The sequence below is a fragment of the Hemicordylus capensis genome, chromosome 1, assembly GCF_027244095.1.
Source record: "Hemicordylus capensis ecotype Gifberg chromosome 1, rHemCap1.1.pri, whole genome shotgun sequence".
NCBI classification, from domain to species: Eukaryota; Metazoa; Chordata; class Lepidosauria; order Squamata; family Cordylidae; genus Hemicordylus; species Hemicordylus capensis.
In genome coordinates, this window is record NC_069657.1 from 40,160,502 (window position 1) to 40,187,592 (window position 27,091).

General features: G+C 43.3%; 1 protein-coding gene across 6 annotated transcripts in view; it reads right to left on the minus strand.

Moving 5' to 3' along the window:
• Positions 1-4,321: 4,321 nt before the first annotated feature.
• Positions 4,322-27,091, minus strand: part of FLRT2 (fibronectin leucine rich transmembrane protein 2) — a 110,595-nt gene continuing 87,825 nt past the window's right edge. For all 6 annotated transcript variants that reach the window (XM_053283537.1, XM_053283540.1, XM_053283536.1 and 3 more), the window contains one exon: positions 4,322-9,801. In XM_053283537.1, the coding sequence (XP_053139512.1) occupies positions 7,360-9,345 (1,986 nt within the window). In that variant the 5' untranslated portion in view covers positions 9,346-9,801 and the 3' untranslated portion in view covers positions 4,322-7,359. The remainder of the gene's footprint in view (positions 9,802-27,091) is intronic.

The window sequence follows — 27,091 nt, forward strand, 5'->3', positions numbered from 1 at the left end:
AATGCTATAAGCATGGAGACCATGAGGGGGAGGGGGCTTAGCATACACTGTGGTGGAGGTGGAGCTTGCTGTCAGGGATTCAGTATCATGTGAGTGTGCATGCATGTGTGTGTAGTATATATGTACATTATTTTATTGTGGCAATGGATGAGAATCTATCTTTCTATCCATCCATCCATCCATCTATCTAACCCTGCTTACTTGGCAAAGAGGCACCTTTTCACGTGGCGATTCTCTTTATTTAGCAGGGGGAGAGTAACTGGCCCTATTCACCCCCAGCACAGCATCCTTCCGGTGACTGTTGCTGGTGTCTATCTTACATTTCTTTTAGATTGTGAGCCCTTTGGGATCAGGGATCCATCTTATTTATTTGTTGTTTCTCTGTGTAAACCACCCTGAGCCATTTTTGGAAGGGCAGTACAGATATCGAATGAATGAATGAATGAATGAAATCTATCCATCTGACAAGTACATAAAGGACAGATTGATTAGTAGCCATGATAGCTAATGGAGATGTCCAGGTATTACACAGGGCAAACCTCTTCCCACTCAGCTGACATTATTTGGAATACCATTAAAAAAGAAGAAATGGCTCAATTATTAATTTGTCATAATATTTTTTTTACCACCATGTAGGGTACTATATGGATTTTCTAACATGTTATGGGCTTTTTCAGTATATCAGTGGCATTGTCATCCCATTCGCACAACCATGCATACCCAAGTCAGAGACTGTACCCAGGTATATATATGGTTGTGTGAGTGGAGTATGTACCTTGGAGCAATCCAGTGCTAAGGGCAAACAGGAATTAGGCTTCAGAGAGCCTCCAGAGACATCAGGTTGGCTTCTTTTACAAACATAATGCTAAACTACATGTAGCATGGCCTGATTCAGCAAGACAGTTCTTACATCTGTGTATATGATCAGCAGGTGTGTAGTCTTGAGTGAACACGCCTTCTCTCAGCCATTACACACATCCGCTGCTACCGATACATAAAATATTTTCAGTGAAGCATCCTTAACTAGCTGCTCCTCCCCTGCCCTTTCAGTGGCTAACTTGCATTTTTACACATATTGATCAAGCTCTTAGCCGTCACGCTAAATCGGTTTGTGGATCGTTTACAAATGGAGGCTGGGAGAGACCCTCTCTTTTAGTGTCAGGAAGGATTTATTTCATGCCGCATGTTTAGCATGAACATGTAAAATGTATCTTCTGTCAACAGCTCACTGGTTTTCAATAAATGTGTCACTGCTATTTCAGACCAAATTGCTTATTATTAGATAAGGCAGTGGATTGTTGTAAAATATAAGGTGACACAACCACAATATAGAAAGCACTTACTCAATGTATAGGCCAGATTTTAAAATAGGGGATGGGGCTGTAGCTTTGCGCACAGAAGGTCCCAGGTTCAATCCCTGGCATCTCCAACTAGGTCTGGGGAAAGACCCCTTCCTGAAACTGCACAATCTGCTGCCAGACGACATGGACAATAATGAACTAGATGGACCAATACTGTGACTCACTATAAGGCAGCTATATTCCTACATGAAGCATACAGCTAATAATTCCAGTAAAACAAAAATAAAATTCCTTTAAATAAAACTTTCTGTCACACTCTGATGCAGAGCTGCCCAACACTGGCCTCCTACAGATTTTGGACTACAATTCCCATCATACCTATTGACCACTGTGTTTGGGGATGATGGGAGTTGTAATCCAAAAAGAGCTGGAGGACCCAAGTTGTGCAGCCCTGCTCTAGAGTGACCAAGGAAGAGAACTCAGGGCATATGGGCTGGTTTGGTTCTCAGTGACTTCCATCGAGTTATTTTGGACAAAGTAAATAGGCCACAATCTGGACTCAATTGAGAGAGGGCAAAACTGCTTCTCACTTCAGATACTGCAGGCCAGACTACATGTTACATTAAATGTGTAGTTTGGCCCTGTGTTTTAGGCTTTGTGCACACATACAAAAAAAATTGCCGCTGTGAGGGACAAACAGGAGTTGGACTATGGTACACAGGAAGGGACACATAGCCACGTTCCCTTACACTATGCTTGTGATAGAAATCACCCTCTGAAGCTGCAGTTTGCTTCTGGGGGAAAGTGGCCATCACCAGGAAGAGATGTTGTGCTGCTACCCCAGTAGAGTCCAGAAGGGGTAGAGCATCTGCTTTGCATACTCAGAGGAGAGCCTCTGAGTGGTAAAGCACTTGCTTTGTATGTAGAAGGTTTTGGATTTAATTTATAGCATAATTCCTAGCATTCAAATATGGCTGGGGAAGACCGCTGTCTGAAACTCTAGGGCAGGGTTTCTTAACCTTGGGCCCCCAGATGATGTTGGACTACAACTCCCGGAATCCCCAGACATGGTCTTTGTGGCTAGGGATTCTGAGAGTTGTAGTCCATCAACATCTGGGGGCCCAAGGTTAAGAAACCTTGCCCTAGGGAGCTGCTGTTAGTCAGTGTAGACCAGGAACGGGCATTTAAGGCTTCCGGGAGCAGCCACTTCCTGCCGCCACTCACCCCAACCTCACCGCTGGCCTGCCCAGAGTGTTGGGAGCTACCAGCCAAAATAACAACTTGGGGAGGCAGAGCTAGTTTTTTTTTTAAAGGCATCTTGGGAAGGTGGAAGTGGTTGCATTATGTCAGCTTGCACAAATATTTACATCAACAGAAAAGCGGACACAGAAATCCCCGAATTCCAGAATTTTGCTGCTTGATAAGAGAGGAGCAAGAGTGGCTGCTTTGTGGGGAGTGAAACTGCACATTAATGGGAGAGAAGGTGAAAACTACCCTACTCCACTTTTTGAAGAAAATTTCAAAATGGTGCAGCCATAACCCCACTCAAGTAACCAATCATGTTTGCAATACGGGGTGGAAGCGAAGGGAGGCAGAAGTGAGACAAATGGCTGGAGGGCTAATTCAGATAAACCTTGGCGCTGCCAATTGCTCCTGAGCTACTTAACACCCATCCCTGGTATAGGCAATATAAGATAGCAATAGCAATAGCACTTACATTTATATACCGCTCTATAGCCGGAGCTCTCTAAGCGGTTTACAATGATTTAGCATATTGCCCCCAACATTCTGGGTACTCATTTTACCGACCTCGGAAGGATGGAAGGCTGAGTCAACCTTGAGCCCCTGGTCAGGATCGAACTTGCAACCTTCTGGTTACAGGGCGGCAGTTTTACCACTGCGCCACCAGATAGACTAATGGCCTGACTCAGTATAAGACACTTCATACATTTATAGATAAGGAAGCTTAGAATGATCCTGCATACACAAGTAGTACTTGGTCCAGAAGAATCAGGGGACTAACTAGCATAGTGATATTCTCAATTAATTCAGATGTAACATTGCAAAAATATTTATATTAAAGCATAAGTCTCACATGTCTTCTTCTGCTTGAACACATAACTGTACCTCCTCCTGGATCTAAAGAATTTTAATATTGGTCCACCTACTACACAACCCACACCTGGAGAGCAAGGTGTGAGAAGATTTCCCATATGACATAATGGAATCCTTCCGTCTCTGTTCTCCTTGGATGTCAGTAGTGCTGAAGACACTCTGTTCTCCTTGGATGTCAGTAGTGCTTGGTTGGATGTAAGTAGTGCTGAAGACACCAGAATGCCCCAAGCTATAACTTCCAATGTTCTTGCAAATTTCCCCTTGTGCTATGGCACTGGCAAAAATCATCCCCCTGAAGCTATTTTTTGCCTCTGAATGAAAGCAGCCATTGGTACTCTAGGATCACCAAGAGGGTAACTTTAGCTGCGTTCCCAGCAGCGTCCTGAAGAGCCCCATGGCTATAGGCCACCTCCAGCCTCAGAGGCAAGATGCTTCTAAATACAGTGGCAGGGGAGCAACAGCAGAAGAGAAGGCCTGCCTTCACCTCTTGCCTGCGGGCTTCTCAGAGGCATCTGGCGGGCCACTGTGGGTAATAGGATGCTGGACTAGATAGGCTTTGGGCCTGTTCCAGCAGGGCTTGTCAGATTTGCTCCATTCCTTAAGCATGAACGATTGCCACATCCACCATGCACAGAGGCATGTGCCCCTCTTTCCAAATGGGCCCTGCACTATATTGATTCTGTTTTTCTAGCTGGTAAATTGTGTGTGTGAAATACTGTGAGTTCCTCCCCCCTACAGAATGGTGTGCTATACATATACACACATTTGGCTTATTTCTGGTCGTCATGGGGATTGCTGTAGCTAAAACATGTTTTAAAAGACAGCGAATATCCTTTTGTCAATCCAGGTTACATAGTGAAAAGAAAAACCACTTTGCATAGAGGTTTCTAGCTAAAATTACACCATTTCAAACCATACGGCAGCCTTTTATTTAGCAAAGGTTCAGTGACTTCACTATTACAGTAGCCACACAGGTTGCCTAAAATACCTGTTATAGCTGGAGAAAAATAGCAAATATACAGAATATAGAATGGAAATCCAAAATGGGTTATAAAAGGTGTTGGGTGGGAAAGGACATAATTCCTCGGGAAATGATTGTACTCTGCCATCTTACACCAAAGTGCTGATCCATCTCCTTGATGCGAAGAATGAACGCTGCCAAGCAATTGAAGAAGCTGTGACATTTCAGATTTTGTGAGAAGGTTGAACAGACTTTAACTCGTGAAGGAGAAAAAGCATAATGATTGGACCCCCTCAGCTGAATACCTCAGGTAATCCTCATTTTACAAAGTAATTTTGTTTCACCTTTAATTTAAAAAGACCTACTGCTTTACCAAGGCAACTTTTGAAGCCTATTTTTTATGTTAGGAAGGTTTTATACAAACCACACCCTTCCCTCAGGTAAGTAAGTTATATAGGGTTTTCTTATGTGAGTTTATCTGCTGACTCACAAATATGTGTTCTGCTTCTACAGGGTTTTGAGATCTTGTAGGTTTCTTTGTAGGTTAGAAGAAACCGTGAGTCAAATGAGAAAAGTTAAAGAGGGAGGGGGCAAAAGGCTAGGACCAAGCACAAATATCAGATGGGGTCAGTTCACACTTCATCCCACATGTATAATGTGGGCTGTACATAGTGAGTATAGAAGCCCTCCCAGAACATATGATGTTGTATATGTAGTAATGGTGCCCCCCAAACATCTAGGAGTGCTTCTGTACCCAACCATATTCAGAGTCTGTAGCCCTATTCAGACATTATACTGTATGTGTGCACAGGTGTCTGTACACATATAGATGTTTTTGTGTATGACTATACATGTGTTCATTTTAAAAGTGGACCTGGGTTCAGGGTTCAAGTCCCCTGATATGCAGGATATAGACAGGAAGTGTACCACTGTAGATCATAACATGTGAATAACTGTACATGCGTAAGATCTGTCTTGTATATACTGTACACAGATTGTACATGCACTAAACATAATGTGTGAATAGGGCTATTTTGTACTTGCATTGGACAAATGCATAACATTAAGCACTGCACCAGGTTTTCTATGCAGTTATGATGTGCCATAGACAGTTGGTACAATATACGAGAGCGTCTCCTACATAGGCTCCTTTAAAATCAAGGTGAGGGTGTTTCTGTTTTGTGTTGTTTCCATTTTAATAGGGACTGTGCAGCATACATTCCCAGAGTGTCACTTGCAAAGGTACAAAACTGAACAAAATTCTCAAATGAATGTTGGAAGAAAACAGATAAAATCAGGAGCATACTATCACCTCAAAGACCAAAGACAAATCATTGTTCTACAAAAGGAAGTGGGATTGTCAAAGGATGCAGCATGGACTTACAGCAACGCAAATTCTATAAATTTGTTGAAACAACTCTTTCTCCTGATACATCATCTTCAGCCCAGCTACAATTCAACTGAGAAGTGAAAGTTTTATCTCCCTGGAAAACTTGAGTAAACCTCATGCTAAAAGGTTTGGCTACTTTTTATGCCCTCCAGGGCTCACTGTATCCCTTTAGGGTTTAGGGGCACAGACAGATAACTGGATTAACCAGGGATAGATGTGAAGTTGAGAAACGGCAAAGGGAATTCTTTAACTGACTTTAATGTCTTCTGAATTATACTTTCAGTGGTTAAAATGAAGATATTGCTTGCAGCTCTGGCCAACATCTCAGATCTGTTTGGACTGCAGAAACCAACAGCAAGCAATCATTAAATTTGTAGCCTTGTTCGGCCAAGCTAGGACGACAGAAGTGTGCTTTACAAGAAAACTGAAGTGAAAGGCCTCGGTGTAGACTTAAGACTCCTCATGACAAAACTGGTTAGCAAGGGGAAAAAATTAAAATATCCTAAGATCGACACATTTTGAGGGTGTGTTTGTGTGTGTGTGTGGGGGGGGGGGTGTTTGTTTGTTTGCCATGAATAGTTCAATATCAGCTTTTGTGACGAGGGATAAGAAAATGAGGAACATCTTGTGAAAAACTGTTAACATAAAGAATGGCAGAGATGAGGAAGGGGAAATGGGGGTCTTTCTGGTTTTAAAAACGATAGGCAGGTTCAGACGACCCATGAAAAGTAAGTAGGAGGGAACTAGAAGATCCTGGCTGGTGCATGCTCCTGGCACAAGCTGGCAGTTCTGTTCATTTCAGCCAATGTCATTGCCAATTTTGGGTTCCCTCTGCCAGCCACCCAACATCTGTAACCTACATCTGAAGTTGGGCAGCAGATGACGGGTGTTGGGGGACTTGATTTTGGTAAACCAACATTTCTGGGTTCATATGACACAGAACTACTGCTTTGCACATACTCGCCAGGAACCTCCAGATTCCACCAACTTATTTTCTACAAGTCATCTGAACTCATCCTAAGAGAGCCCCTTCTATCCCTTCAACTTGGAACCAGAAGGTACAGAAGCAGGTAAAAATGGCCAACAAGGTTTTAACAAGACTTACTCCAATGTGTACAGAAAAGGTTGACTGTACACCTCTTGTAATTTAGGCATTCCTAATTATTCTCCCTTTAGTATAAACTTATCTCCTAAACTAGTGGAAGATGTAAGGATCAGTATCCCTCAGACAGCTCCAAAAGCAAAGTGATTAATGTTTGAAGAATGAGGCGTTCTTTCCTTTGCCATGGCATTGGGTTCTTATTGTACAACCCTGTACAGTACTTCAGCAATATATATATTTTTTAAAGATTTAAAAAGCAAAGAGTTACAAAACTGTTTGCAATTAACTTGAAATAGAAAAGATAGCACTTTTTTTTAAATCCCATTATATAGTACACCATATAAATTACAGAGTATTCAAATGCACAAACGCATCTGTGTAACATTTATCAAATGTATTTTGTTTTGTTTTACTTGGGTGTGAGTAGGTTTATTTTGTTTCCTCCCTCTGAGTTTTTGCTCCTAGTTAGGTGTCTTGCCACCCCTCACTATCACGTATGACAGTGCTCCAGGTCTGAGACGCTGCTGTTGCAATACCGCATATTATTAGGGATGTGGCAGTCCGTGTAGTTAATGCCCCCATTTGGGGTATAAATTGGCTGCAGTCTGAAATCTCCTTTAAGGAGTTGATCATTATTTAAGGAGACAATCTGAAAGCTGGTTTCTGTCATCTCCAGGATGGAGTTGTCCTTCTTGGTCCCCGCCTCACAGTAGTCGTCTTTCCGCCGACCCCGATTGTATTTCCACTTCTGAGAGGTGTATCGCCCCTTTTTGTGCATGTGCCAGCAGAAGATGCTGAGCAGAACCACCAGCACAAACACCACCGCCCCCCCAATCAAGCCTGCCAACAGAAACGGGGAGCCAATGTTATGGGAGGTTGTCTGCTCATGGCTAGAAGCTGTGTTGCTCCCATTGCTTAAGAGGGAAGCCTTGGTGGTGCCTTCAGAACAGACAGTGTCCTCACCGACTCGGTAATTATTAAAATCATCCAAGGGGACCAGGCAAATCCGATAGGTGGATTTGGGCTCTAGGCTTGTCAAGCTGACGTTTTGCCTCTTGTCACTAACTATCCGTTCCTGAATGATGCCTCCTTCTAGACTATGACCCATTTTAACCCAGGTAAGTTTGTAGGCCATCACATTAAAAAGGGACTGCCAGCTGACTTGGATGCAAGTGTCATTCACAATGTGGATGGACAGCTGAAACCGTTCGACAATGGGTGGGGTCACCTTTTCTCCATCGTCCCTCTCAGGCACAGTGGGGAGTGTGGCTACAGTGGGGGTGGGAGGGGTGTATTTGTTACTGGGGGTGAGGACTGATGAAGTAGGGGCCACTGTGGTTGGCAGGGATGTAGTGGGAGTTTGGGTAACAAATGACAGGTCAGGGGTAGTTGTGGGACATGACAACATATTCATGTTGAGTTCCCTGACGGCCATTCCTCGGACATGTTCTGGTCCCTGACACATGAATCCTCGAACATTGAGGGAGGGAGGAATTAACTTGAGCCACTCGGTGACCCATTTAATACTACAATCACATAGCCAGGGGTTATTCCTTGCTGTGAGTTGCTTCAGGTTGTGAAGGCTGTCAAAGACCCCTTTGGACAGCATCCGAAGCTGATTGTTGGAAATATCAAGTCGGTCCAGTTGGTGGAGGTTTGAAAAGGCTGAAAGTGGTATGTGTGATATCTGGTTGTCCTGTAGATAAAGCCTCAGTAGGTTTGTACCTGGGAGATCAGGGGGAGGGTATGTTAGTGAATTCCGTACTATAGAGAATTCCTTGAGTTTTGATAAGTGGCTGAAGGTGCCATCTGCAATGCCTTTGTTGGTAAGAAGGTTACCATCCACTATGAGACGCTCCAAGCTTGTGAGATTCTGGAAGGCCATGTCTGATATGACGGCAATTCGGTTTTCATCAACACGTAGTTCTTGTAAGTCCACTGGAAGGCCAACAGGTACGCTGCTCAAGTGATTCTTCGACAAGAATAAAAGCTTGAGGCTAACAGCTTCCCGGAATGCCCCATCCTCAACCCCTACAGTTGAGATGGAATTGTCATCCAAGTGCAACTCTTCCAGCTTCAAAAGCTGGGCCAGAGCAGCCCGAGAAATTGTCTGGATGTTATTTTCCTGCAAGTGGAGGACCCGGACGTTCTTGGGCAAATTCATGGGGAACTCGTCCAGCTGGTTGCCATACAGGTAGACTGTGTGCACGGACTGGACATTGTGCAGTTCTGCAGGAAACCCAGCATTATTAATTTGGTTATTGTGGAGGTAGAGGACGGTTACACCCTCCGGTATTCCAAGAGGCACTGAGGTCAAGCTTCGTTCATTACAATAGACAAAGTTTCGGTCACATCGGCACACACTTGGACAGGCCAGAGCTTTGGAGAACTGCATGTAGAGCCCCAGGGAAAACACAAGCCATGACTTAAAGAAAGCAACCCTGTCCACGAGCCACATTCTAGTCCGTGGGCCCATTTCTAACGAAAGAAAGAAAAATATATATATATATATTCAAAAAGAGAGGAAAAAATACTAGCAAAAAGGAAATCAAATGAAAATAGATTTTATTTGTGTCCTATGAGGTGTAAAGTCCTGGAGGCAAAATGTAAAATGATCCGTTTATAATTGGACTGCCTCCCACTCTGGCTAAGAAGTGTGCAAAAAACAAATCCACAAGCTCCTGGGATAAACCTAGTGTGCTGTCTTATTAGCCAGGCTTGCACACTTTGCTGCCTCTCTCCATGAATGCTGAATGATAAGGGAACTGTGTCCTCTGCAGGTGGTCAGTAGGCAATGTAAGGTACCAAACGCTGACAGGAGACAGGATGGCTGGATTCGTACTTCCTTTCACTGTGGTGTTAGTGGTGACAGGACACAGCTTCCTTCAGTCTGCAAGGCATTCATTTCAGCTTGAGGCTGGATTGGAGAAATCTGTTAAGAGAAAGGAAAGGAAATAAATAATGCGGCATTGTCAGCTGACAAACATCCTGTGCACAGAAATTCATTAACTTTGTGGAATGGTAACATAAATAACCCAGACCTCTCTCTCTTTCCTCCAGCTTTTTAAACCAATATAAAAATCAGCTGGGAAAGCATGATGGATAATTGGTTCCTGTGCTGCTGACAACGGCCACAGCTTACAGCATGCTGAAATGAGAGTATTAGGATGTTCGGGGGGGATCTGAATGGGAGACATAGGATGCACAGGTTCCTGCCACTGAGTGGGAGAAGCTAGGAGCAATGAAATGTCAGATAACACACCTCCCTTTTGCATGAGAAGTGTCTGTGATGTATCTGGGAATGAAGCAGTACTGTGACACTTATACCTGTTCATCCCTGAATCCCTTTTGGTACAACTTAGTGCCCCACAGCCTTCCTAAGACTGTCTGTCCACCTCCTGACTTCCTTTGCTGGCATGGGTAGGAGGGGAAACATCTGACATCTGAAAGCAAGGAGTTGAAGAATCTGCAGCTCTTCACCTGGAAGGAAGCCCCCTGCCAAAATCCTAGGAGAGAATGAGTTTCATTGCTATATAAAGGAAAAACCAGTGCCTTTATTAACTCAGGAGCCATTTACTCCAATATCTAAACTCTGCTCATATCTATTTGCATTCCTAGCAACCTGTACACCTGAGAAAAGAGAGACAAATATCTGAAAAAAGAATGGGGATTTGTGTACTAGATATCAGTGTCAAAGTGTTTTTTTCCTCTTAAAGTGGGGAAACTGAGCTAAAGATGAGACATTAAATAGAGGCAAAGTTCCCATGAGAGGAAGAGATAAGATTATTATTATTATTATTTTAACATTTATATCCGGCTCTTCCTCCAAGGAGCCCAGAGCAGTGTACTACATACTTGAGTTTCTCTTTCACAACAACCCTGTGAAGTAGGTTAGGCTGAGAGAGAAGTGACTGGCCCAGAGTCACCCAGCTAGTTTTATGGCTGAATGGGGATTTGAACTCAGGTCTCCCCGGTCCTAGTCCAGCACTCTAACCACTACACCACGCTGGCTCTCAAGATGGAAATAAATGTTAGTCAAAGAAATGTGAGCAGCTATGACTACATCTTCACACATTTCCCAACATTTGGTGAGCATCCTTCTAATAAGAACATAATTCACAGTGGCTGCATTCGCAAGTATCGTGGAAGGGACCCATGGTTCCGCCCCTCCCTCCCTGCATACTTACATATCACACTGGAACTAAACTGCAGTCAGGGAGACTGCAGAGAGGAGGGGAAACTGGCAGGGGAACTGGCTGCAACCCTTCCTCCTTCGCATGAATGACAACAACCCCTACTAACTTGGCAAAGAGGCACCTTTTACAGTGGTGATTCTTTTTATTTAGCAGGGGGAGAAGAGAGTAACGGGCCCTATCAACACCCAGCCCAGTACCTCCAGTGACTGTTGCTGCTGTCTATCTTATATTTCTTTTTAGATTGTGACCCATCTTAATTATTTATTATTTCTCTGTATAAACCGCCCTGATCCATTTTTGGATAAAATAATCTCTCTGTTAGATTACAAATTAATGTCTGCAACTGTGCACATTGGCTGCTTATATCCTACTGAAATGGACAGGGTTTATGCAGCCATTCTAGCTATGAGCAAAATTTCAGTACCACAGTTAGCCCAAATCCAATTGTAGTTTGGGGCAAGCAGTCATATGTAACAACCGTTGGTCCCTGATGCTGATGTGAATTCCCATTCACATCAAAAGGACACATCCAGCCAGATGAACAGGGCTTGGGAAAGCATTGCTGTGCCAATGGGCATGTGCATTCAAATGAGCCACATCTGTAATAATAATAATAATAATAATAATAATAATAGTAGTAGTAGTAGTAGTAGTAGTAGTAGTAGTAGTAGTAGTAGTAGTTCAATTTCTATACCGCCCTTCCAAAAATGGCTCAGGGCGGTTTACACAGAAATAATAAATAAATAAATGCATAGAAGACTGCTTATGCATGCAGATCTTTCTTGCTAGACTGGGTGACAAACTTCATGTTGTCTTTTTAGAAATATTAAACTTCCAAATCTTATTAAAGTGTTAAGGAACAGTCAGGTTTTCATGTCACGGGAGCCAATACCAGCTCTGATGTCATTATTTTAAAGTAAGCCTGTACGAATTAACACGTGTATGTGGTGCACAATAGATCACACATAACAATCTTCATGTGGTTTTAGTGCCTTTTCCTACAATAACATGTTCTTCATGTAGTTAAATCCATAACGTTTGAAGTAGTCCTTAATTTTCTTCTCCCCCCCAGGCATTATTCATTATTTAAACTTAAAACTGAAATATTTAATTCCTTAAAGCACGCTGGGAGACCGTGGTTATGAAAGACCTCACACTTGATTATTAACTTGTATTTTCTAGTAAGAGGTTAATGCTTCTATTACTTTTACAGTTCAATACATTTGCTTTAGATTATGGCATTGATCCTACAGTAAGTTATTTAATACTGTAAAGTATCAAAAGAAGTGTTGAACACATTAAACTCTCACAGCTTCTCTCTGAATTGCAAGCAATTAACAGCTGCCAGGATTTTACCTAAACCTTATGCATTGAAAAAAATATACAGACATTATTATAAAACACCAAGGAAACACCTAGCTAAATAAATTTATCCTTTTAAAAACATCTATTTTTAAAATTTTTTTAAAGTTGCTATCAGTGGCACTGTCTTTTAGCACAGTATAAAAGAATGGGTATGGATACAGGACCAAAGGGAAATCTTGTAACATCTGCATTTCTTGAGTATAATGCACAGTATATACTAAAATGCAGTCCTTAAGATTTAATGTGGATTTGGAATTTCATTAACTGCAGGCAGGAGAGAAACTGTTACAACTTTGAGAAAGAAAGCTTGTCAATAAAGTTTGTTATGCTTATTCAGAGATTAAATGGCATAACCCCCCTAAATGCCTGCCTACAGGCAGTAATGGACTGGAAGAAGGATAATAAACTGAAACTGAATCCAAGCAAGGTGGAGGTACTCATGGTAAGTGGTCATACTTCGAGGGACGTGATAGATTTTCCTGTTCTGGAGGTGGGGGTGGTTGCACTCCCCCTGAAGGAACAGGTACATAGCTTGGAAGTGCTTCTGGACCCAGGCCTCACTCTAGTTTCTCAGGTTGAGGCTATGGCCAGGAACGCTTTCTATCAACTTCCATTGATACGACAGCTGCGTTGGTTCCTTGAAGATAGTGATCTCAAAACTGTGGTGCATTCTCTGGTAACTTCTAGGCCTTACTACTGCAATGCACTCTACGTGGGGCTGCCTTTGTATATAGTTCGGAAACTTCAGTTGGTCCAAAAGGAAAGCAGGACTTCTGGAAGTGAGCATGAATTGTCTGAGTTGCTAAGCAGGGTCCTCCTTGGTTTGCATTTGGATGGGTGACTAAATGAGTGTGGTGGAAAATATTCCCCTAAAGGAATGGCCATAGGTCAGTGGTAGACCATCTGCATACAGAAGGTCCAAGGTTCACTCCCTTTGTATCTCCAGGTAAGGCTAATACTCCTGCCTGAAACCTTGGAGAGCCACTGCCAGTCAGTGTAGTCAATACTGAGCAAGACGGACCAATGGTCTGATTCAGTCTAATTCAGCTTCCTATGTTCTTATGACCCTTACAGCTAAAATCGCTGGAGCTAAAAAGTGTAGATAGCCTTGCACCCTGTTTTCATGCTTCCAAATAGCACATTTGAATCTTGCCTGAATGCTGTGTCCCATGCTCCTCTAGAAATGGAACGTTTCGCTAATGTATTGCTCAAGGTGTTGCTTTCGCATGAGACCCCTTCATAGAGCATTGGTTCCTTTTTAGCCTACTTTTAACACAGGATTCCATGGGGATTTGGGGGAAAGGTTACACATTTGTTAAAAACTGCTCACTTGCCATTTCTTTTGTGGATCGGGTGGTAGGTAGCACCCATCATACCCTACCCCCCAACCCACTTTGGTGTCCATAGGAGTCTCCCATGGGGAACAATGGGGTGTTTAGAGTTTCCCCACTGCTGAAACACTCGGAATATTTCGAGTTTTGTTCCGTCGAAACAACCGGTTCATTCACTGTTTCAACAAAATGTTTCGGCCATCTGCGTTTTGTTTTGAGCTTGAAACAAAATGCAAAATACATTTTGTGCACATCCCTAATGTATATTATTGTTCAGGGAAATACTAATGATGTTTACACAAAAATAAATTTCACCAGTCCAAAGGAGCTCAGTCCTGGTTATGGGTGCACAGGGCCACAGCTTTAATTATAGAAAGTACACATTTTCTATGTCATTACTTTCTCTTTGATAACATATTTTAAAACATCTCGTTGATGTGTTTTCAGAACACTGCAATTTTTTCTTCAGGCTTATATATCACTCTGCTCCAAAATGTTTTTAATTCTTGACTCAACTGGAATCGAACAGTTTTGTTTTGCTTACAGTATCCAAGGCTACCACCTTCTGTGGTGAAGTGTAAATGCCCTTTTATGCATTTTTAACTTCTTATGTGTTTTTCACTGCCTTTAACTAATTCTTTCTCTCAAAAGGTTATTCTGTTGACTTTTGTAAACTGCTAGCTGTTCATTTCCTAGCATATATGTACGGCTGCCACTGCTTTTTCTCTCAGGATTCTTGTTTCCTTGCATACATTTCTCCCATTTTTTAAATATCAAGTTCTTTATTTTAGTGGCTGACATCCCCACTAATGAGCAACCCTCAGGGACATATTTTCCAGAGGCGCAGGATGTTTCCAGGGGAAGAACGGATCTCTCCCCCCCCTCACACAAACACACACCCCACTCTGCATTCTTTCTGCTTCAGAGCCATGGAAGTGTTCCATAGTCAGGAGTTTTCTTCCTAGAATACAGCTACATGTTTAGCAGGGGTGTTGCCCACTGGGAATTTTGCCTTGGAGCATAAGTTGCTCTTGTGAAAATGTAAGGCACTTCTGTTGGTGCAAGAGGAGAGTGATTTTTCTGCAGCCACCTGTGCAATCCGTTTCTGAAGGGTTGTCCAACTTCCAGATTTTTAGGGACTGCAGGGGGCTGCGGAGTGTAGAGGAAGCTAGGAAAACCCAATTCTGCAAACTGAATTCGGTTTTGTCAACTGAACAAAAGTTAGGACTGAAACCATTCTATTTACTTTCTGTCACTCCTGTAAAACTTTTACCCCCATAGGATTTCTACGTTTGTTCTCATATTAAGTTCCTACAATGTAATTTTCCACCTGTTGTTACTTGCTACTCCCTTAATTTGAAAAATCTTATCCATGGTTTTCTATTTCTTCCCCCATCTTGGGGGTAATATATTTCCACCTTTCTTCCTTTCATAATTTTGCATTCACTGGCTGCATTCATGTGTAACACAGAACCAAGGGTTGAATGGAGCTGTGTTTCTGTCACCCCCTCCCCCCACCCAACTTTCCCCATATAGACGTAATCATTAGCAATAGCAATAGCAATAGCACTTACATTTATATACCGCTTTATAGCCGGAGCTCTCTAAGCGGTTTACAATGATTTTAGCATATTGCCCCAAACATTCTGGGTACTCATTTTACCGACCTCGGAAGGATGGAAGGCTGAGTCAACCTTGAGGACCCAAACTGCAGTCAGGGAGATTTCAGGGAGTAGGGGGAACTGGCTGTGTGGGCGGGAGAACTGGTTGCATGGCCTTCCTTCTGGAATGAAGGACAGCCCCGGCAGCCAATCATAGCTGGAGTGAGGGAGGAGTTTCCTCCCTCAGCTCTGGTTAGAGCTCGTTGGACTCCAACGCAGCATTTGGATGTAATAACCCTAAACACAAACCTCAGTTAGGAGCAGCGAAACTCACTAGAAACCAAAGGTTCAAACTGAAGTTTGGAGGAGGAAACTTCAGGTCACTTTTGTGTCCGAACCATGGTTGCATGCATTTGGCTGTACATTAATTTCAACCTCAGGCCCTTTCAAATCTGGTTTCCCATTACATGTCAATGCGGCCAATATCTTTGTCTGATTGTATGTTTTTCCTTCTTCCCTATGGTCTGCTGCTTATCTTATATATGTATCTTATGTATGTCATCCCCCCTCCCACCTCAGTCTTGTTTCTACTTCCACTCTGTATAACCTTTCTTTCTCTCAGAAAGCCTACGCTAGTTGTGAATGGTTAGCCACAGGTTTTCAAATTTACATACCTGTCAAATCAATTGTCACTTTCCCAACATTCTAATCTTTTCCTTGCCATGTTATTTCTTTCTGCACATCGTCATTTCCCTCTAAATAGCGAACTTGGGTGGCCAAGTCTGTATCAGTTTGGAAGGCATCCAGAACTAAAGCTACATATTCTGAGGACTCCCTGGGTACAAAGTATATATGTTTCCAAATTAAAAGAAAAATGATTTTTAAAGAAAATTCCAGAAACAATGGAATGTCAAGGGCATCGATATTAAAAAACAAACAAACTAGAATTTCATTGCCTTGAAGGAATCTCCAGGTTCACATGGAATGACACAGACAGGGAATTCCTGCTTTTTCCACTATCTTTTTTGTATTTTCTGTTAAATACAAAAATACATATTTTTGTATGTTACAACTCCCCTGCAAATAGAAAAATATCTTCTTCGTCATGACCCCCACTGCCTATTGAGATCATCAGGAGAGGTCCGTCTGCAGTTGCCACTGGCTTGTCTTGTGGCTACTTGGGGGCGGGCCTTCTCCTTTGCTGCCTCGATGCTTTGGAACGTGCTCCCTGCTGAAATAAGAGTCTCCCCATCACTGACAATTCTTAAAAAAAACTTTAAAGACACATTTGTTCACCCAGGCTTTTAAATGAATATCGTTTTGATAGTTTTAACATTGTTTTGAAATATTGTTTAAAGGTTTTAAATTGTTGTAATGTTTTAACTTGTTGCTGTCATTTATTTTAACCAATGTTTTAATTTCTTTGTTGTCATTTGTCTGTTTTAACTAATGTTTTAATTTTTCTGTTTTTGTTGTAAACCGCCCAGAGACGTAAATTTTGGGTGGTATAAAAATATGTTACATACATACATACATACATACATACATACATAACAGTGCAAGAGACAAAGGACTGGGCTAGAACCTTTTCCTTGGTATGGCTTTTTAAAATGTTCTTTGCAGGAAGTGTTCAAAATAGGAAGCATTCAAAAATGGTATCTCCCACCTATAGTATTGTCCAGGGTGGCACAATTTTGACCCTCCTGCAGATGTTGGCCTACAGCTCCCATCACCCCAGCTATTGCCCACTGTGGCTGGGGATGATGGGAATTGTATGCCAACAGCAGCTGTGGGGCCGAAGTTGGGCAGCCCTGGCATCACCTCAGCCACTCATTCTACCATCTCATTTTACTGCATATGTAGCCTCAGGCTGATTCCCAAGTAAAGTAAAGGTAAAGTGTGCCATCAAGTCGATTGCAACTCCTGGAGCCCACAGAGCACTGTGGTTTTCTTTGGTTTCTTTGGTATATATTTATTTTTTTATTTTTTAAATATTTATATCCCGCTCTTCCTCCAAGGAGACCATACTTAAGTTTCTCCTCACAACTACCCTGTGAAGTAGGTTAGGCTGAGAGAGAAGTGACTGGCTCAGAGTCACCCAGCAAGTATCATGGCTGAATGGGGATTTAAGCTCGGGTCTCCCCGGTCCTAGTCCAGCACAGTATGAGATTATGCCTTTCAGCATCTTCCTATATCACTGTTGCCTGATATAGTAGCGGGGATTCGAACTGGCAACCTTCTGCTTGTTAGTCAATTTCAGCCTTAGGTTGCAATCCTAACCCCACTTATTTGGGAGTAAGTTACACTAAGCTCAATAGGACTTCTTTCCAATTAATAATGAAAAAGATTGGGCTGCATAGCTCTCATACGTTTAAATTTAGAAATATACCCAAACAGTACAATTTCATATGCATTTGATGATCTTAACATAGTATAGTAAGTTTGGGCTTGACAAGAAAGCAAGTATTGCATATCTTTCAATTTTCCTCAAATTTCTGCCCCCCCCCCCGGTAACAGTTAAAACTAGGGAGGGGTCTTTTCCATTGCTTCAGAATATCCAGAAACTTTATATCTCTAGCTGTAATTTGGTTCAGCTTCACCGGCATTCGTGTGAGCATAAATAAACTAGCCTAAGCTTATTCACCAGAATATTGCATTCTCCTTGTTCATATCCCTCCTGACCCAACTTCTCCAATTACACCTGCTTTTTACCTCATTACTAGTTTGGAATTAGCAAGGGAACCAGGCAAAGCTGAAGGCAAGGAGACACAGAAGGCAAGTGAAAAGAATGAGGAAAGGGGAAGGAGAAGTGAGCACGGAGGGAAATGTACTGAGTCGAAAAGAACAACCAGCGCATATGGCTGTGATGTGCATGTGCCCAGTGTCAGCCTGATCAATGCTGCATTGCTTCCTTGCGCAATTGCTTTTGTCAACTGTACATTCCTCAGGGCGAGAACAGCATCACCCACTATGCTTATAAAACAAGATCCTTGCGCTTGAGATACGCAGTGATTCAGTGGTGAGAGTAGAAAGAGATGGGGAAACTACATGGGAATTAAAATGACAACCAGAGGCTCTTTCACAGGGTCACTTGAGCCAGGGGGCAGCCGCAGATTTTTAGCTAGCCCTAAAGATGGAAAGGCCTGGAGGGTGGGGATGGCAACACTTCAAAAAGAAAGATTTTTTGTTTGTTTTCCTTCTGGTTCACCCCACCCCACCTCAATTATTGGGAGTGAGAAATGGATTTTTCCTCTAATTTTTTTTCTGGGCTTTTGCTATTCTTGTCAGCCATGCTGACCTGCCATGGGTGGAGTTGGCTGTTTTACAATCAGCTGCCCGTGCCTGCTTTTAAGCAGATGCTATCAAACCAGCCGACCCAGGCTGAGCTCAGCACATAAGAGCATAAGAACATAAGAACAGCCTTGCTGGATCAGGCCCAAGGACCATCTAGTCCATCATCCTGGTTCACACAGTGGGCCACCAGATGCCATTGGAAACCTACAGGCAGGAGTTGAGGGAATGCCCTCTCTCCTGCTGTTACTCCCCTGCAACTGGTACGCAGAGGCATCCTACGAGACTGGAGGTGGCCTATAGCTCTCCAATAAATAAATAATGAATAAACAAACTAGTAGTTGTTGATAGACCTCTCCTCCATGAAGTTATCCAAACCCCTCTTAAAGCCATCCAGGTTGTTGGCTGTCACCACATCTTGTGGCAGAGAATCCCACAAGTTAATTATGCATTGTGTGAAAAAGTATTTCCGTTTGTTGGTCCTAAATTTCATGGCAATCAATTTCATGGGATGACCCCTGGTTCTAGTGTTATGTGAGAGGGGAAAAATTTATCCACTTTCTCTACACCATGTATGCTTTTACAGACCTCTATCATATCTCCCCGTAGTTGTCTTGTTTCTAAACTATAAAGCCCCAGGTGTTGTAGCCTTGCCTCATGAGGAAGGTGCTCCAGGCTCCTGATCATCTTAGGTGCCCTCTTCTGCACCTTTTCCAGTTTTACATTGTCCTTCTTTAGATGTGGTGACCAGAATTGTACGCAGTACTCCAAGTGTGGCTGCACCATAGTTTTGTATAAGGGCATTATAATATTAGCAGTTTTATTTTCAATCCTCTTCCTTATGATCAGTGTATACTTGAAGTTGGGGTTTTTCATCCTAATGTGCATCACTTTACACTTGCCAACACTGAACTGCTTTTGCCATTTTGTCACCCATTCACCCAGTTTGGAGAGATCCTTTGGGAGCTCCTCACAATCTGATTTGGATTTCACTACCCTAAATAGTTTGGCATCATCTGCAAATTTGGCCACCTCACTGCCTTCACATGGAAGGCAGCAGTCAAGTACGGAACACACCTTGGGCAAGTGGATGTCATCAGAAGTTGACTAAAAATTGTGGCTGCCAGAGGAGTAAATGCTTGTGGGGATGAACCCCCCAAAAAACCATACAAATACGATGAATATTTATACACTGCTTTTCAACAAAAATTCCCAAAGCAGCGATAAATAACCAGTTATAACTTATGATGTTCATAGCAAAACTCACCAGTAGTACAGGGATAAGCCCTAAAACCTTAAGCCCAAGTGCATCATTACAGGTGGGGAAGAAAAGTCTAGTGGGGGGAGGCAATATTAAAGGAAAACAAAAGAAAGAGCATTTGTCAGATTACAGTTTATACCTCATAATAAATACAGATATAGGTGCTCCTGAGAAATAACCACATATGCACTAAGACATGGGAAGAAGGCAATGATGTCCCTGCTCCAACCCAAACCCATCTGCAAGCTTCACTGATTTCATTAATGTGTTCAGGAGTCAGACTAAAACGGAAATGACTTAACAAATGACCAATCAAACTTCTTAAGAGAACTACAGGGGTGGGCATTAGGTGTTACAGAGCTCCAGATAGTTCCTGGGCTTCTATGAAGTAGTTTTCCAGGCATTTAGGTTTGCTTCTCTCTACCTTTCCTTCCAGCCAATACTGCAAACCTGAAGGTGGGGGTGGCAGCAACATGTTTAATCCCACTTTCTTTGAGTGCTCAGGGTAGTTTTTACTTCCCTCCTTGATTTCTTTCCACTTTCTTCACCCACAAAGCAGCCACTCCTGCTCCCCATCTGTCCTGTAGCGAAGTTATCCTGGAATTCAGCAGCGCTGATGTTAAAATCCTTTACTCTGGAGATGCAAATGTTTTATACAAGCTGCCATATTGCGACTGGCTCCACTCCACCTCCCCAAATCCCCATTTTGTGACTGGCTGTGCCTCCCCAAGCTGTGTTTTGTGGAAAAACAGAAAAGAAAAAAGTAAGTTTGCTCACACATAAACTACCGTTCTCTTTCTCCATGCCTTTTACTTTAAAGCAGGTCTATGTGTAACCTCCGTAAGCAAATCTTCTCAAGTGTGCCAATACTACTATACATACATCTCTTTTAAATAAATTTGTTCTGTCTAGTAGTGGAAAGACAGGGGCATAACTCACATATCTGTATTTCAGCCTTTCAGTATCACAAAGTTTAAGGCATTAGTTTGAGTGCAGTGAGTAGCATTATTTTCCCTTACTGACTCAAACTGCAGGGTGTGAAGGAAGGTGAGGCTTCCTTTATCTTTTCACTAGACAGCTTAAAATTTAACTATTTAATTGTATAGGAGGATTAACTGGTCAGTCCTTAGTGGAGATCAAATGACTTTTCAAGGTGATTAATACAGTATTTATCTAATCAAGAACAGGAAAAAAAGAATTGTATAAAGTGTTCTTAGCAGCTAGCATTTTTTAGCAGATGCAGGAAGAAAGGTAGACTTTTCCTTGTAAATGTGTGTCTAGCTCCAATTTTATTTCCAATAATAAATATGAGCAAGTGGGACATCATTGCCTATTGGAAGTAAGAAGCAATTTGATTTTCCAAGGATAGGAATACATTACAAGCACATTAAAAGAAAAGTGGGGTGGCGAGGGGACCTGGGAGGGCTTATGTGCTCTGTTCTGATGCCTGGTTTATTACTATCACAGGTTTAATATACTGCTAAGGATATTACTTCATCTCATTTGAGACAGGTATACTGAATAAGAGAACATAGGAAGCTGATTTATACTGTCAGGTCATTGGTCCATCTAGCTCAGTACTGTCTACACTGACAGGCAGCAGCTCTTCAAAATTTCAGGCAGGAGTCTTTTCCAGCCCTATCCGGAGATGCTAGTGTAGGCCAGCCCTTCTGCAGATGTTGGCGTACAATTCCCATAATCCCTGGCTATTGACCACTGTGGCTGGGGGTTATGGGAGTTGTAGTCCAAAAATAGCTGGGGGGCCAAAGTTGAGCAGGCCTGTGCTAGGGAGTGAACCTGGGAACTTCTGTATGCGAGCAGATGCTCTACCACTGAGCTATGGCGCCATCCCTAAGGGGAATACCTTAGAGTGCTTATATGTGGCCATCCAAAAGCAAAACAAGGTTAAGCCTGCTTAGCAAAGGGGACAGATTCATACTTCCTACCACATGACCAGCTCTTTCTGCATACTCACACAAATAACCTTGAGATATCTTCTTTATATATATTTCGCTAAGGCATACTCGTGGCTAATCCCGTGTGTGGCAGCTCTCGCAAGAGTTTGTGAGAGAAGCACCTGATTGGGCAGCGGGGATTCCATATGCAGATAGGGAGCCTGTGATGGTGAAGGTCAGTTGGAATGCAACTGTTAGTGGGCAGGGGTCTGAAAAGAGAAGTGTTGTGAGGGAGGAAAGAGCCCCTTCAAGAGAAGGAGGCTGCCGTTGTGTGAATTAGATGAGGAAACAAGATGAACAAGACCTGTTAAGTCAGGAAGGAAGTGGGGAGAAAGACAGAGGGGAAGAGTGAGTAGATGAGAGAGACAGAGAGAGAGAGAGAGAGAGAAAGGAGAGGAAGAGAGAAAGAAGGAAGGGTGAGGGATGGGCCTAAGCCTGTCAGTGGCCTGAGAGGAATGAGCGGCCATGGCAGTGGCAGTGAGGAAGGGCCAGGACAGCCGCTGCTCCTCCTCCTCCTGCAGGGAGGAGCAGGAGTGGGATGAGGGTGGGGAGGTCTCTGGGGTTAGGGGCCTGTGGCGTGGCCAATCAGTGCTGGCAATACTGCAGCCGCGACCAAGAGGGGTGAGGGGGATGGAAACAATGGGATGGAGGAGGAGGAGCAGGAGCAGGAGCAGAGCTCAGGTGAGGGTGGAGAGATCTCTGAGGTGAGGGGGCTGAGGGAAGCAATCAAGTACTAGCGCGCAGATGCTCTGCATGAGTTAAGCTAGTATATATTTAATCTATAACTTGAAAACTGGCTTAAGAACCCAAACCACAATATAACCTGGTGCTAGGAACATGGGAAATTGTGCATTTGTGTTCCCCTGAAATATAACCCTCTGAATAAACTGGCCAAGCTTCATCTGTACCACTGAAATCTCTGTCTATACATTCCTGTCTCTGTGTTTGCTTTTCTACAAGAAAGGAATTATTTGGGCAGCTATGAACTGTCCAAAACCACATTATGTACCCCATTCCTTTCCCATGAGCCACACCCCAGCCTAACAGAACTGCTTTAAGGATAAAACAAGATAACCTCAAGAACGCTGCTTTGAGCTCCTCAAAGGAAGGAGTAGGATGGATATATATGAGAGAGACTCCAGAAATCTCACCCAGAGGTGGTGGTCAGGATCATAGGAAGCTGCCTTACACCAAGTCAGACCATTGGTCCATCTAGCTCTATCTAGTTTTGTCCATCTAGTTTTGTCTACACAGACTGGCAGCGGGTTCTCCAAGGTTACAAGCAGGAGTCTTTCCCAACCCTCTCTTGGAGATGCCATGGAGGCAACTTGGGACCTTCAGCATGTAAGTATGCAGATGCTCTTTTCAGAGCAGCCCCGTCTCCTAAGGAGAATATCTTACAGTGCTCACACATGTAGTCTCCTCTTTAAATGCAAACCAGAATGGACCTTGCTTAGCAAAGGGGAGAATTCATGCTTACTACCACAAGACCAGCTTTCCTCTCTTTCCACTAGATAAACGAGGAATCAAAGATGAGCCTTACACAGCCACACGTGGGCGCGCCTACTGATCTGCTCCTAACAAACGCCTTGCATGTGAATAGCTGCAATGCTGCTGCACAATGTTGGGAAGCATGACTACTTGGAATCCTTCTCTTCTATGACACAGCCGTTCCTAGCGGGAAGATCACAACTAATTTCTTTCTTTGTGACACAACGCACACCTGCAAACAAATTAGCAGCAATCCAAGCAATAACCTTCATGTTGCAGCCCATAAGGGTATTCACATGACTGACATGGCAGGTGGGCAGGGGGAAGGATGCACAAAACAGACCTCCCATCCAGATGAGCATCTTACGGTGGTGGGAAGGGCGGGCCGTGCTCCCACAGCATCGCCACTGCTCCATGCAGCATGGATCTCTGGAGGCCGGGACGCATCATCTCGGCCTCCACATATCCCACAATGCACCATGCATAGCGTATTGGGGGATTCCCCCTATCAGGCGGGCTCTCTTGGTGCCCATCTCTGTGTCTCCTGCAGCCCGATCCCACATGATCCCAGCAGCCGGCTCAAGGGCGCACTTATGCCCTTAGCCCTGGCTAAAAGTCAGGCTTCAAAGTAAGGTTAGGCTGGTCGGGAGCGCCGGGATCTGTGTGGATCCTGCTGCTCCGCACGAGCAGCCTAGCCCAGGATAGGCTCCATCTCTCTCTTCTGCAGAGTTGTCTCCCTTTTGTGCCGACTGTTGTCCCTATTGTGAGAGCTAAAGCTTTTTCTGGTGTCTGAAGACAGTACCAAAGAAGAGTTTGAAGAAGCAGTTTTGATTTGGATTCACACCAGCCAAGCTTAGCCTTCTCTGGATTCCCTGCAAAACCTGGCCTGGATTTGCTCCATACACCACCCAATTACAACAAAAACATGATCTGGACTGCTAAACACTGCACCCATAACAGCAAAGCCATTTGCTTACGGCAGGCCTTGATACATTTTCTTTGGATCTAGAAGCCAGCCAGTGGACATACATTACAAGATTTAACAAAGGACATTGTGGAGTGGGGAGGGTAAATGGGGTTCTCTTAAACCCCCTGCATTTAGAACAGAAATTAGCCTGGGACATTAAAGTTGTTTCATTAAATAAATCTGCTTCTGAATATCCTTGTCCAGGCACCACTATGGTTAAATTTCCAGGCACTACTACAGTTAAAGACCAGGAGAGCTGGTCTTATGGTAGCAAGCATGACTTGTCCCCTTAGCTAAGCAGGGTCTGCCCTGGTTGCATATGAATGGGAGACTAGATGTGAGCACTGTAAGATATTCCCCTCAGGGGATGAAGCCGCTCTGGGAAGAGCAGAAGGTTCCAAGTCCCCTCCCTGGCTCCTCCAAGACAGGGCTGAGAGAGATTCCTGTCTGCAACCTTGGAGAAGCCGCTGCCACCAGTCTGTGTAGACAATACTGAGCTAAATGGACCAATGGTCTGACTCAGTATATGGCAGCTTCCTATGTTCCTCCATTGTAAGGCTCCCTGCTGCCCGGGATTTGCCAAGCCTTGCTCTAGAACCTGTTTGCTACCTGTAGCGAGCCTGTATCCCTCAAATTTCAGCTTTTCTCTATATAAAAATAAACAAATTGTTTTAAGGGGGCAGAAACATGGATTACCATCACTGGCAGGCAAGTATATTTTCCAAGATCCTTTAGAAAGCACTGGGCCCAGCATTCTTCTAGCTTTAGATGCCACCCTTTTTGTGCTTTTAAAAAGGTAGAGTGCCGTCGAGTCAATTTCGACTCCTGGTACCCACAGAGCCCTGTGGTTTTCTTTTGGTAGAATACAGGAGGGGTTTACCATTGCCTCCTCCCGCACAGTATGAGATGATGCCTTTCAGCATCTTCCTATATCGCTGCTCCCTGATATAGGTGTTTCTCATAGTCTGGGAAACATACCAGCGGGGATTCGAACCGGCAACCTTCTGCTTGTCAGTCAAGCATTTTCCCGCTGCACCACTCCAAGTTCAAATTATTTTATTTTTGTTATACTTCCAACATGCAAAATGTTGCAGAGATTAAATTTCTTGGAAATTTCAGGAAACTCCTGCACAACATAAAACAAAGTGGCAAACCCCATGATATCATTCTCAAATTACAGCTTTGCCTTTTATTTATTTGAAACTGGAGCCATCTTGATGCCTTGAATTTGTCAATATAATTTTTTTTTAAAAGTCTTTAGCACCCCGTGTTGGTAGATATGACATTGGAGAAAGGGGATCAAGCTTTTCTGTAGGATTTTAAACAACAACAACAACAACTAACTGCACATTTTGGGGAGGGAACCTTCTTCACTAAAAGCAACCCTACACGGTTTTACTGGTAACCAGCACTAGAGGGAGCTCACACAGCAGCAAATCTCTGGATTTTTTCCTTCCTCTTTCTGTATCTTTACGCCCCATTAATTTTGGGGTTTTTATTTGTTTGTTGAGTTTAAAGTATGCCTTGGACAGAGATACATATTAAGATACAAGAAAGGCATACATTGATTCAGTTTTCCTTGGTCTGGAATGATGGCCTAAATTAAGGGTAGTAGAAGTGAGGACATTGAAGGGGGGGAAATTCTTTTTTAAAGAAAAACACCTTTGAGTACTTGGTCACGTGATTTATTGGTCTCTCTAGACAATGTTGGAGTCCGTTTTCTCCCCAAATGAATCTGTTTCCATGTGCTCCGGAGGGCTTAAGTGTTTTGAATTGGCAGCTTTAAAAAATCTTGATAATGTGAAGTACAAGAGGAGGCAGAAATCTTTGAATAGCACTAAAGGATTATCCTGTTTCCCCCATGAAAGACAATATGTGACTTTTCAAAACCATTGGCATGGCTACTACAGCACTATTTCTAGCACATAAAATATATATCAAACGATAAAAAATCAGCAGTTTTAGGATATACAAGAATAATGTGTATTTTAGTGTTGCCAGGTCATGGTTTGGAGATTTGCCCTGTGCTTTTAAATCCCCCAATGTATCAGGAAACAAATCAACAGGTTCTCCCATCTGGTTTTCCTCCAGTCATACTGTCTATCCCAACCACCTGCTGTATCAAGCAGGATCCCAGGTGTGCCTTACAGCATGGCTGGCGGGAGGTGGGGGGGGGCAGGGGAGGTGAAACAGCCAGGGGAGGAGTGGGCAGAAGTTACAGCTGCCTCTTTTTCGAATGCACTGGGAGAGTTAAAGATTCAGGAAAGTCTAGAACCTTTACATTAAGTACAACTTAGTAATATAGTTGAAATTTTGCAGAGGACATAATGGGTGGAACAGTGGGTGCAACTGTCTGGTGGTGACTGGTTTGCTGAAACTCTGGATCAGCAGCATGATGTAGCTACTGATCTAGTAGCGGGATTCCGTCTTCTGGGATGACTGCCTAGGCCTAGCTGAATTAACATTGGAGGACCAGGAACAGCTCAAGTATTAAAAATCCCATTTTCAGACAGAACTGTAGCAGTCTGAGAGCTCGAGGAATAAAAGCTGAAACCAGCTCTAATTTTAAGTGACCTAGCAGAGGGATTTTGGATGTCTCACCAAATTAAATTAATTTGAAAAAGGGACGCCAGAGGGTTGAGAGGCTCTGGCTACCAGAGACTCCTGAATCCTGAAGATCTGGAAGGCAGTTGTGGGCTCTCAAAAGGGAGGTAAAACTGGGGTACATCTGTATCTAATGCCATACAGTCGGTTATGGTTATAT